The sequence below is a fragment of the Carettochelys insculpta genome, chromosome 9, assembly GCF_033958435.1.
Source record: "Carettochelys insculpta isolate YL-2023 chromosome 9, ASM3395843v1, whole genome shotgun sequence".
In the NCBI taxonomy this organism is placed as follows: domain Eukaryota; kingdom Metazoa; phylum Chordata; order Testudines; family Carettochelyidae; genus Carettochelys; species Carettochelys insculpta.
The window spans coordinates 30855523-30869071 of NC_134145.1; the positions used below are offsets into that span (position 1 = coordinate 30855523).

At 47.1% G+C, this 13549-nt stretch overlaps 1 protein-coding gene across 1 annotated transcript in view; it reads right to left on the minus strand.

Moving 5' to 3' along the window:
- Positions 1–435: 435 nt before the first annotated feature.
- LOC142017806 (uncharacterized) overlaps positions 436–13549 on the minus strand; it is a 232334-nt gene continuing 219220 nt past the window's right edge. The window contains exon 5 of the mRNA XM_075003079.1: positions 436–1758. Within this exon, the coding sequence (XP_074859180.1) occupies positions 1545–1758 (214 nt within the window). The 3' untranslated portion in view covers positions 436–1544. The remainder of the gene's footprint in view (positions 1759–13549) is intronic.

Genomic DNA, 13549 nt, shown 5'->3' on the forward strand with positions numbered 1-13549 from the left:
CTGGTTAGGATAGAAGGGAGGGGAGATGCTTGCACTGAAAGCTTGACCCTAACCCTGTGTCTACACGTGCCCCTTCCTTTTGAAAGGGGCATGTTAATGAGCGGGTTCGAAAGATGCTGATGAGGCGCTGCAATGAATATGCAGCGCCTCATTAGCATAACGGCGGCCGCAGCAATTCAAAAGTGCGGCTTTTTGAATCGTGTGCCACCCATGGAGACGGGACCTTCCGAAAGGAACCCCCCCAGTCTTCGAAAGCCCGTCTCCCGATCACCAGATAGGAAGGTCTTTCGAAAACTGGGGGGGATCCTTTCGGAAGGTGCCACCTCCATGGGTGGTGTACGATTCAAAAAGTCACACCTTCGAATCGCCACGGCCACTGTTATACTAATGAGGCACTGCATATTCATTGCAGCGCCTCATCAGCATCTTTCGAACCCGCTCATCAACATGCCCCTTTCGAAAGGAAAGGGGCACATTTAGACCCAGCCTAAGTGATTGAGGGAAAAAGAAAAAAATGGTTTTCAAAAGCTTGCGCCTCCCCCACCTGCCAAAGAAAGAATACCTGACAAGCCTTTTGAGTTCTGCCGTGTGACCAATCAGAAATGGCCAAATTAATTTAAAATGTTTAAAAAATACACGTGCCCTGACAATACATGGGCCATGTTGATTTTGAATGGGATTTCAAATGGCTGAGAAATTAAAACTCTGAAAAATGGAGTTTAGAATGGAAATGCTGACAGACTATTAACTATTGCAGCATTGTTCTAATAAATGGAATGGCCTGTCATAATCTCTAGTTCATAAATATGCAAATACGAGGCAGAAGATTTGCTCCAAAGTATGTCTCTATAATTTTAACTGACCTTTCCTGATCCTAAGTGAGCTTGTTGCTTCTGGTTTTGTGCATTAAATAGAAAGTACAGGGAACCCTGCCCGTCTACTTACCAGACCAGCCCCGGGTTCCATTGAATTCAGTGGCAGCACTGCCTTTATCTTCAGTAGAAGCAGGATGTGTCCTCAAATACAGAGTTAAAACTGCTAAGCATTAAGCTAAACTCTTGCCTGTGTTTAATTTTGTTCACATTTTTGTTAATTATGATTGCGTTAATTCTCATTTGAATTAAGCACCTATTTTCCCCATGTGTTAAAGAGCCTGACCTGCCAAAAACACTCACTCAGTTGATGATAAATAGGCCATCAACACAATGACATAAAATTGAATTTTATCCAACTTCCTGCTTTGGACCAAATGGAGGTAAATCCAGTGACTTAATATTTAATAATCTAAATGTAATTTGTTTTGTATCTTTCATCACACAGTAAAGAATTGGATGATAGCAGTTTTGCAGATTGCCCCCCTAGTTATTTTAAGCTATTCATCCTGGTATCTGTCCCATTGGTACTCAGCCAAACTGCCAGCAGGGGAGAGATCTGTCCAATCCAGGAGCTAAATGAGTCACTGAGAGTCAATCTGTTTTGTTTTGGGTTTTTTTTTTCCCCTTGCTGCTGGTGTTTCCTTGGGTCCTGGCCTTGCTCTGCTTCTGTCATACGCACAGCTTCAGGGTGATGCCTTCTTTGGCTTTGACTGCCTCCTGTTTCCCCATGTCTGCTCTGCTCATCACAGCTGTTGATGGGTTCTGACCAGCTGGCCACAGAAGACCAACGCCTGGATCACATTGTTCTATAGTTCTTGCTCTGATGGAAAATGAAGACATCTTGGCCTTGTTGTATTTGCTGCTGCAGTAATACAATATGTATCTAGAGGGAAAGCAAACCACAGATAAAAAAATTGTCATTTGAGTTAGATACTAATTTATCTGTTTTAAGTTCTGGGAACAATATTTGTACTTTTTGCAGAGAACTCAGTTAAGTTCCATAGAAACTGAATACTAATAGGACTTTTTACAGCATGGAAAACAAATATGAAACAGAGAAAAATACATTTGTGAGAAATGTTTGCTACTTGGTATTAAGATATCTGACAACACTGTGAATATAATTCCTAACCTGGAATAGTTAGGACCTAACTATATTCAATAAAAAGGAAATTCCTCCCTTCTAGGGTCAGGATTCAATTACACAAAAATATGCTACTGACTTAAGGGCTGCATGTAAGATTAAGATAACTGGTATTTCATGGTAAATGATTAAATTAGCTGACACAGTTTTATCCTGAACTTTGCCATTAAGACTGACATTTTTATGCAACATACATTGTAGTCTGCTGGCAATCTAAACTGCCATATGTCTTTCTTCTTCCAACGGCTTTAAATAGCAAATAACTGCTCTTTTCCCCACGTATTGCAAATGAACAGAAAATATGTCTTCACAGGAACAATGTGGACAGTATCTGACTGGAGCGTACATGGCTAACTACAGAACTTGGTTTTTCTTATCCACCACATAAACAGCACAACCAAACACCAAACCATACTAAAAAACCGAAACAAAACCCAAGTAACATCCCCCCCCCGCAACCCAAACCCAGCAAAGATGTTCAGAACATACACACTCAGATCTGCTGCAGGTACAGGAATGAAGACACTTATGCAGCTCTAAGTGGGATGAGAACATGTCCTCCATACAACAGATCAAAATAGAAAAAGTAGCAAAAGCTCCTTATTGCAAATAACATGGTTTTAAACAACCCCATATTTTATTGTCATATGTATTGATTTGAGTGTTCATGTTTTCTTTTCCTTGCTGGCAGGGAGCGATAGCATGTATCATGGGAACTACCATTCTGGGTCAGAACATTGGGCCATCTAGTCCCATATCTCTTTTGTGTTAATAGCCAGTGCCCCAGTGCCATAATAATTATTGGTAGTGTAGAATGACCTCTCTGTAGGAGACTTTTACTTCCCAGTCCCTAGCTACTCAGGCCTAGATCCTCCCACTACAAGTCAGGCACTTCAATAAATACCTTGGGTCTGGTCTTTGTGGCTGGCTTATGCTTACCACCTTGAAACTTTAGGAAATGTTCACTCATATCATAGTTTGCTTTTTCCTACATGGTGACAAAAATCTCTGCTCACTGACTCTCCTGTATAAGGGGCTGGCTAGGGGATAAACTGTTCTGTAGGACAGTATATTCAACTGCTTTGGGTCAATTTCTTTGCTAGAATATGTTGTGGAAATACCTTAGAAATCAACAGAGCTGTGCTCATTAATTCCAGAACAGAATCTGGCCTCTTATGTTTAGTACAGGATTCTCATAGGTTTATGCATGACAGCAATTCCATGGTAATGTTGCTGGATTCCTTGTCAATCATAAATATTTGAGTAAGACTAAGGATTTGCTTTTACAACTTGGATTTTATATTAGTTCTAATATAGAACATAGAACACTGGTTTTACAAAGAATCTTCCAGAGGAGGAAAATAATTTGGCTTTAGTAACACCAATCTTATGAAAGGATGACTTTCAATCAAAAGAAATCTACATGAGTACAGTTTCATTGTTTGAGAACTTACAGAATGAGATTCAATCTGATGTGCAGAAAATCAAATCATAAGACCATCTGAGAAACTGTGTTACTCAGAATTTCTCCACTTTCACATGTAATTTATCAGCATTTAAATGCTGTGCCAATGATAGGGCAACATTTACCTTTTTTTTTTTTTTGAAACCTTGAAAAATGTTCATCATAAAGTTAATATGAATCATCTAGCATTTCCTATTTTAATATGTTACACTGATAATTCATTGTTAATTATTACATATATATAACTCAGTGTTAAAGAAAATATACCAACAACTCACTCACTGGAGTGACTTTTAAGTTACATATGAGGGTACATCCACATTTGTCTTTATTGTTAAATGCAATACATCACTCAATTTTCAGCCCATCATTATTGTATTTTCTTTCACTTCTTGGTACTAGTAGTTTGCATTTTGTCTGATGCTCCAGCATAAAAACATTCAAGATGCTTTACAGTATGTAAGTCAGATTTGGTACCAAAGTAACTGCATTGGTTTTGGAGATCAAAATCTTATCTAATACACAATAAAGTTTTACATCTAAGAGTTTTTGTATGAATAATTCTGCTTACATGTATTTGTCATTATCTTGATGTGACTGTATAATCAAGAGAATGATAAATGTGTGGGCCTTAATTGATGTGGAGTGATGTTTTTAGACTCATCAAAAATGGTATCCTTTATTATGTACAAAATAATGTAGGTATTATAGGCTATGTCTACACTTGCCCCCAACTTCAAAAGGGACATGGTAATCAGGGTGTTGGGCATTTACTGATGAAGTGCTGCGGTGAATATGCAGCACTTCATTAGGATAATTCTCCCCTGCTGAAACTTCGAAGTGTCAGACTTCGCAGTGCCAGCATGCATGTAGCCGTGGGCACTTTGAAGTGTCCACATTACTTCGAAGTGCCTTTACTCCCCAAAATTTTGGGGAGGGGGCCACCATCGGCTGGGGGACGGGGTTGCAAAAATGCTGCAGGGAGATAAGCGGCCTCCCTTCACCCAGCCTGCTCCTGCCCATAAAAATGTTTGAGGAGTAAAGGCACTTTGAAGTAGTGCAGGCACTTAGAAGTGCCTGCGGCTACATGGCATGACAGCACTTCGAAGTCTGACACTTCGAAGTTGCCATGGGGGAGAATTAGCCTAATGAAGTTCTGCATATTCATTGCAGCACTTCATAACTAATCTCCCATCACCCTGATTTCCATGCCTCCTTTGAAGTTGGGGGCAAGTGTAGACAAGTCCTTAGATGTATACACCTCTTAAAAATATAAGTTGACAACTACTTTCCCCAAAAAGATCATTATCTAAATGACACATTACACAGAAAGTAACAACAATAAATACTGGAACAAGATGGTTACAACAGGTAAAGCTTATGAATGAATTTTACTCCCTGCCGCACTGCGCCACATCCAGAGTAATGTCATGGAAGCTAATTTAGGTTTATACCAGTCTAATGGAGATCAGAATTTGACTGAGTTTGATTTGCTTCTATATAGTGTACCAACTACACAGCTGCACCTACATGGCACCTCCCTTTCGGAAGGGGAATACACATGTGGCCAATCAGAAATGCAAATAAGGCATGGATTTAAATACCTAATGCCTCATTTGCATACTCCCATGCGATCTGGCTTCAGGAAGAGCCATTTCTGGAAGCCAAAGCAGCCGTGTGGACAGGGTTTCTTTAAAAGGAACCCTCCCCCCTTTCAAAAGTGCCCTTCTTCCTAATTTTTTTCCTATTTACTTTCCTGTCAAAGGAACCCTGTCCACACAGTTGGTTTGGCTTCTGGAAATGGCTCTTTTGGAAGCCAGATCACATGGGAATATGCAAATGATGTGCAAGATATTTAAATCCATGCCTCATTGCATTTCTGATTGGCCACGTTTGCATGCCGCTTCTGAAAGGGAGGGGCCATGTAGACGCAGCTCATATGTTTAAACCCACCTTTTCAATATTTTTAAATTTCACAGGCTGGGTCTGGACTTGATTCTGCACCAGTAGGAGTTTGGCTAGTGTTTGTGATGGATCAGTATTTTAATGCCAGTTGTCTTCCTTGAGTAAGAACAATCCCTTTTTAAGAAAAAAAACAATGAATCATCCCATTGATCCAAAAAACTTCTCCCATTACAAAAAGTTCAGCAGAGTTAAAAGTTGCTTCTCTTCGTTCTTCCAACTATTCCTATTTATACAATGTAAATAAGAACAAGGTACATATTGCACATAGAACCCAGGGAAACCCTCTGATAACCATACGCTTTACCAGTCTGCATTCCACCAAGGAGTTTATACGATCACTTATTCTATAATGGGTGGAAACTGTTGGTGGGCTAACTGAGAGCACTCACTCTTTCAGGTTTCTCACCAGGGAGTTGAAGAGTACGTGATTTAAATATTTTAATAGATGTAGCAAAGGGTGAGATCATGTAGGAAGAATAAAGGAAGAAGCCCTACAAGCAGCTAAGAAGAAGATGGAAACAAAAAACTGGTAGCAAGTGGACAGTTATGAGGAACAGACACTCACAATACCACCAAACAGAGCTGAGAGAGTGCAACAGTAATACTAATACTGCCTAAATCTGCAGTGCCCTCCGTCCAAGGATCTCCAAGTACTTTAAATAAGGAATTAAGCCTTGGGAAATGCTCCTGAATTATTATCCCCATTTTACAGTGAGACAAGGGTCAGTGGCAGACACAGGAAGAGAACCAAGCAGTTCTGAGTGCAGTCCTGTACACTAACCAGTGGGTGCGCTAATTGGTGTGAAAGTTGGACCCATTTACACCCAAGTCTGGATTTAGCCCATATCCTCCAGCCCTTTTGAGTGAGGTCCCTTTGGTCAAATGACCTGAAACACAGGTTACCTGAAATTTTGTAATGCAATTACCAAATTTTTAAAATCCCTTTGCTGCATTCTAAAGAAACTTCCATGAAAATCAAAGTACTTTTCCTTTTTTGTGAGAACTTTGTTTATTCCATAAAACATTAAAACACATTGCAAAGCTCCAGAAAAATGTGAGAGAGAAAACCTTTTGATGTAAAAATACAGGACTGAAGAATCAGCAGGGAATTCAGGAAGAATTATGTCCTTCCAAAGTAGTAAACATGTGGAATAATTTGAATTTAAGAGAGTTAGACATTTTTATAGAATGAAAGAGGAACTGAAAGACACAATGACTAAGCAGGGCATTGGGGCTCACTTTCTGTTCCAAGTAGCTCATTCCTTATAGATTTTTATGGCTTTCCTTGCCCCAATATTAAACACTTGACCTTTTTGTCAAATGCTATTTTAGATTATTAGAATAGATGATTAGTTACTAAATATACTGTCTACAATCCATAGGAAATTGTGCTGTGTAGTGCTCCAATCTCTGTTCTTTCAGGTACTGCTCCCTTGGTGTTTAAAGCTGGAACATCAAATCCCCTTTTATTAGAACTAGCAGGGCCAACCCCTTTGTGGCAGCTACAGCCGAATCACTCATTTGTACAGATACTGCTGGAGCCCCAGTAGCCAGGGGTGCAGAGCTGCTGCCGATGCTGGGAAGGGGGCCACCACCAGCTGGGGAATGGGGCAGCAAAAATACTGCAGGGAGATAAGCACACGCCCTTCACCCAGCCTGCATGTGCCCAGACCACCCACCTCTGCTCCTACATTGCCTCCTACCCAGACCTCTCACCTCCAGCCCGCTCCTGACCCTCCCACCCACTGCTGCACCTTACCTTCCACCCAAATCCTCCAACCCCAGCCCATTCCTGCACCCTCCCTCCCATCCAGACCTCTAACACCCTTGCCAGCTTGCTCCTGCACCCTCCCTCCTGGCCAGAACCCCCACCCCCACCCCCAGCCCATGGGGGACGGGGAGAGAAATGAACCTGCGTCAGGTTCTGCAGGGCTCTGTGATGGGGTTTCCAGCCCCAGCCCCAGCCCTGCACTGCAGAGGAGGTTCCGGGGGGTCTGGCCCTAGCCCCGTGCCCCAACTGTGGCCCCATGCTGTGGTGGGGCTCTGGCCCCAGCCCTGTGGCAGGGGCTTGTGTTTCAGGGGCCTCCACAGTAGGGCTCCAGCCTCATCCCTGCACCATGGAGGGGGACTCCAGGAGGGCTCCAGCCCCAGCCCTGCGCCACAGTGGAAGCTCCAGGGGCGCTCTGGCCCCAGCCCCAGCCCTGCACTGCAGAGGGGGGTTCCAGGGAAGCTCCACCCATAGCCCTGTGCAGTGGCTCCCACCACAAGCCCCAGGCCCACACCATTGTGCTGCTGAGGACTGCCCTAGTAGAGGTGCGGCCTTAGCCCTGCACTGTGGTGGGGGGAACCTGGGGGGCTCCAGCCCTAGCCCCATGCTGCGGTGGAGGCTCCAGGGGCACACCAGCCCAAGATCCGCACTGCTGCGGGGGCCTTTGCAGTGCGGGCTCTGGTCCCAGTCCCACCCTCTGGCCCCCTACTGTGCAGCATGCGGGGGGATGACAAACGGGGCTGAGCTCCTTCACCTTCCATTAAACAGTGGGATGGCCAGACAGATAGATGGCGCTCCTTTTATGATAGTAAGTAAAGATTCCTTAAATAAATTGGTGCCCAGAAGCTGCACAAGGTTTTCATATGGGGCACATAAATTTTTCATGGGGCACTATTCCCAATGCTCCATATCAATGGTGTTAAGGGAAATACCCCCAACACCGCAATAACAAATACCGCAATACCCAATACCACACTGCAAATTATAAACAGTTGCTACCGTGCAAGAAAACAATTTTTATTTGCTGCACTACTTGATGCTAAACACATTGAGTGTCTTGGAATTACGTAAATGAAAAAACAATCATCAGACTTAAAAGTACATAGCTATATTAATAATAAATTGCCTGCTGTGGTTGCAGAATTTCCAGCATTGGAGATATTTAAGAACAGGTTAGATAAATGTCTAACGGGGATGGTGCCTGGTCCTGCCATGAGGGCAGGAGACTGGACTCGATGACTTCTAGAGGTCCCTTCCAGTTCTAGTGCCCTATGATTCTATATTCTGGATCTCTGGGATTCTGAGCTTGAGAAGATGAAGAAGACAAACTCTTTCCTTGCAGTTACAGTGGTTATGATAGCATCAGAACAAAACACCAACACAGAAGTACACATCACCCTGAGAGGCAAGGCTGCATAAGGAAGAAAAAGCACCTCTGTTAGCAATCATTAGGCCCTATGTTTAGGAGAGGAGCCCATGGAGTCCAGAAAATGTATTTATCATGTACAAAATCCAGCATTAATGCAGGAAGATGCTACTGACAAATGTCATAAATAGACATTTTTAACAGACCTTGGCCCTGATTTTGATCTCCATTTTAAAATATTATACGGGTGTAACTCCAATAACTTCTCCACTAGTGTGAATGACCTGTAGGATTTGGCCCAACATTTGCAGTGCTAGAATTTATATCTTCCTTGTTAATTATCCACTAGGGTGATGGATGCAGCCTATGTGCAAACCAAATAACATTACTCTTCCTCTTGCAGGAAGTTTAATTTGTTAGCAATTAAAACTGATGGAGAAGAAATAGGAGAAACCACTTAAAAGTCCAGCCCTCAAAAATCATGTCGTGACTGAAAGGTTTGTGAACAGCCAATCTTGGCTAAAAGCACCACAATGTTGATGTAACTACAGCACAGTCTTATTTTTAATAGAAGTTACCAATCCTGGGACTATTCCAGTGTAATTAAATCCTGGTTGTTTAGTGAACAATTACTTCCAAAGTAAACTGTTGAAACCTGCTGTGCTCTAACTGTTGCCAAATCCAGTTCCTCCTCTCCTCCTCCTTCCCAGTCGCAGTCAGCAGCAGGTTGCTCGAAATTCTGGTACACAGGCCTAGCTGTGGTGTTATTAAGTGTGAGGAGGCGAGGTTGAAGACGGATCTTGCCCTGGATTTAGTGAGCAGTTTGAGGTGGCTCTCCATTACCTTCGGCAGTGGCGATGTGACAATGGAGCAGTGTAATGCCACTGGAGACCGTGACTTACTGGTGATGGAAAAGTCACTTCCCAAAGGAACGTGGCCAGGTGGATCTGCTTCTCGCTTTACACAATACAGGTGATGCCTGTGAACGGGGAGAGGCACTTCCAAGGCAGTGTTATGCAGATGACTGAATTTGTCACCACGCCCCAGGCTGGATTAAGAAAGTGGGTTTAGGGACTGCAGCACAAGCCCGTGGGTTAAAGGGGATTCCCTTAGGTTGGGGCTCTGGACTACAGCCACAAAAGCCCCTGGGTTCCATGCTTACTGCCTGGCGGGGGTGAGGGCCATGCTCTCTGTGCTGTTTCTCCTTCCCTCCTGCCCTGGGCTGGATCTGTCTTGCCCCATTTTGCCCTCACCTAAGCCTCTAGCCCTGCAGCTCCCATTGGCCAGGTATTGCAGACAACGGGAGCTGCAGGAGGTGGTGCCTGCATGTGACCATGGGGCAGCACAGAGATACTGTCACCTCCACCACAGAAGAGCTGCCCTATGTAAATTCCTCACACCCCAACCCTCTGCCCCAGCCGAGAGCACCTTCCTGCACCCTACTGCCCCTCCAGATCTGTCATCCCAACTCTGTGCCCTGGCCCTGAGCCCCTCCTGCATCCACCACCCTCCCAACCCTGCACCCCAACACTGAGACCTTCCCACACCTTAACTCCCTCCCAGACCCAGCACCCTGAGCCTACTCCTGTACCCTGTACCCTACCTCTATTCCACACCCTACCTCCCAGCCTCCTCCTGCACCCTAAGTCCCACCCAGACCAAACACCCCTAATCCAACATCTTGCTCTGAGCCCCCTCCCACACTCCAAACCCTTTGGCTCTAGCCTGGAGTTCCTTCCTGCACCCCAAATGCCTCAGCCCCACCCCACAGCCCACACTCATCCTCCTGCCTCAACCTGCAGCTCCCTCCTACATACGGAACCTCTCATTTGTGGCCTCAGGCTGGAGCCTAGAGGGCTCCACAAAATCTAAAAGCTCTGGCCCCCAAGAGAGTTAATTTGGCCTTCCCATTCCCCTCTCATGCTACCTATCAAAAATTTGGTTACCCAGACCTATCCATCTCATCGAACTGGAAGTTACCTTCAGAGGTCATCTATTTCACCCCCTACACTCACAGCAGGACCTAATCCCGGACAGATTTTTTTTTTAAAATGATTTTGTCCCAGATCTCTAAACGGCCCCCCTCAAGGACTGAGCTCACAGTCATGGATTTAACAGGCCAATGCTCAAATCACTGGTCTATCCCTCGCTCACAAAATGATGCCCAGCAGCCTTTCTGGCAGGCCCAAACTTAGGGAAAGCCAAGCAAGGCAATTGCCTTGGGCTCCATGCCTTCAGGGCCCTGTGCCAGGCTGCACTGACAGTGTGCTGCCCTGGGCCCCACCCACTGGCTGCCCTCCTCATCAGCATGATGCCTTGGGCCCTGCCCACTGGCTGCCCCCCCATCAGAGTGGTGCCTTGGGCCCTGCCTACTGGCTGCCCCCACCCCCACGCTGCCTTGGGCCCTGCCCACTAGCTGCCCATGCTGATTCCCCCCGTTTCCCCGACCGGTCAGCGTGATGCCTTGTGTCCCACAAACTCTTTGGCCAGACCTGATTTCTGGAGTAGTATGCGATTTGGACACCGTTCCATTAGTTCTACAGTAGTAAATATAGCTGGCAGAGCCAGTGAAACTATAAATATCTACTGCAAAAGGGTCATAATAAAAATAATATCTCAAGTATATTGTGCTTTACACTTTTTAAAGCACCGTATGAACACTGACTATGCCTGACAGGTAGGTATGCATCACCGCTGTTTTATAAAGGAAGAAATAGACCCATAGGACCGCATTTGACTTGGAGATACATCAGGAATGAATTTGAGAGGTTAATATGACATATCTGGAGTCAATCAAGGAGTCAATCAAGGAGTCAGAGTGACATTGCCCTAAAATTCATAATAGGAGAAGGTCTAGTAGGCTACGTCTACACGTGAACGCTACATCGAAATAGGCTATTTCGATGAACAACGTCTACACGTCCTCCAGGGCTGGCAACGTCAACGTTCAACGTCGACGTTGGGCAGCACCACATCGAAATAGGCGCTGCGAGGGAACGTCTACACGCCAAAGTAGCACACATCGAAATAAGGGTGCCAAGAACAGCTGCAGACAGGGTCACAGGGCAGACTAGTGCTTCCAGGGCAACAGCTAGCCGCTCCCTTAAAGGGCCCCTCCCAGACACACGCAGCCTGCACAGCACACGCTCTGCAGAGCCACGGGCACGCACACCTCGAGCAACGCAGGCATGGACCCCCAGCAGCAGCAGCAGCAGCAGCAGCAGCAGCCGCCAGAGATCCCCCCAGCCGCCCCTGCAGGAGCAGTGCTCGCCCTGCTCCACACCATGCAGGAGGCAGCTGAGCACCTCCTTGCCACAGAGGAGGAGTTGCCTGCAGGGGAGGAGGACGCAACCCTCAACCCTGCAGCACCCCGCCCCCCTGCCCCCCCCGCCGCACATGCCACCGGCTGTAGAGCTACCCCACAAGCACCGACTGGTGGGAGTGGCTGGTGCTCGGAGAGTGGGACGACGACCACTGGCTCCAGAACTTTCGCATGAGCTGGCAGACATTTCTGGAGCTATGCCAGTGGCTCACCCCCGCACTGAGGCACCAGGACACCGCCATGCGGTGTGCCCTCAGCGTCGAGAAACGGGTCGGCATTGCTGTCTGGAAACTGGCCACTCCAGACAGCTACCGATCCGTGGGACAGCAGTTTGGTGTCGGCAAGGCCACCGTCGGGGCTGTCCTTATGGAGGTAAGACGACCCACGGGGGGGAGAGGAGGGGGGCCCTGGCAGGGGAGGGCCACACACACCCTGCACACCCCTCACTGGTGCTCTCCCATGTGCTTCCCCTGCAGGTCGTCTGCGCCGTCAACACCCTGCTCCTCCACAGGCTCGTGTGGCTTGGGGACCTGGATGCCGCCATTGTGGGCTTTGCCACCCTGGGCTTCCCCAGTTGCTTCGGGGCTATGGATGGGACTCACATCCCCCTCCGCGCCCTGGAACACAGTGGAGGACGCTACTAAAACAGGAAGGGCTACCACTCAGTGGTTCTCCAGGCTTTGGTGGACAGCCGGGGCCCTTTTCCTGGACATATATGTGGGCTGGCCTGGCAGCACCCACGACACCCAGGTATTCCGGAACTTGGGTCTGTGCCGCTGGCTGGAGGTGGGGACCTACATCCCCCAGCGGGAGATCCCTGTGGGGGACACCACCATGCCCCTCTGCGTCATCGCAGATGCGGCGTACCCCCTCCGGCCCTGGCTCATGCACCTGTACACGGGCCATCTGTCTGCCACCCAGGAGCGCTTCAACCTGCGCCTGAACCACGCGCGCCAGGTGGTGGAGCACACATTTGGCCGCCTCAAAGGGCGCTGGAGATGTCTCCTCACCCGCCTTGATGTGGGCCCCACCAACATCCCCCAGATTGTGGGCGCGTGCAGTGCCCTCCACAACCTGGTGGAGAGCAAGGGGGAGGCCTTCTTTCAGGGCTGGGCTGTGGAGGCCGGCAGGGCCAATGTGCGGCCACCCACTGCCCCCAGTCACCAGGGGGACCCCGAAGGGACCCGGGTCCGGGAGGCCCTGTGGGCCCAGTTCGATGAGGCCGCGGGGTGAATGCTGGCAGGCCCCCCACTGCCCCCGCCATCCTCCACAACACTCCCTGCCCCTACGCCCACACCACAGAGCACCCAAGAGCACCCCCCACCACTTTTCTTGTAAATAAAAGCAGACAGTTGTTTGTCAAATCAAATATCTGTAGAACTCTTATTATTATTATCAACAAGACTAACTATTTACAGGCAAAATCTAACATATATATATGTATTATAAATAAGGATAACATGAAAGGGGAAGACAAGGAAGGGGAGAACTATGTACTTGGGGGGGCAAGGATCAGCATAGTAACAGGGGTCAAATATACAAACTATTTACAAAAGAACATAACACTGGAGGGAATATATACAAAGGGGGAGGGGCCACGTCCTGGGCCCCACACCCCCTAATGTCCAGTGCTGGGGGTGGGCA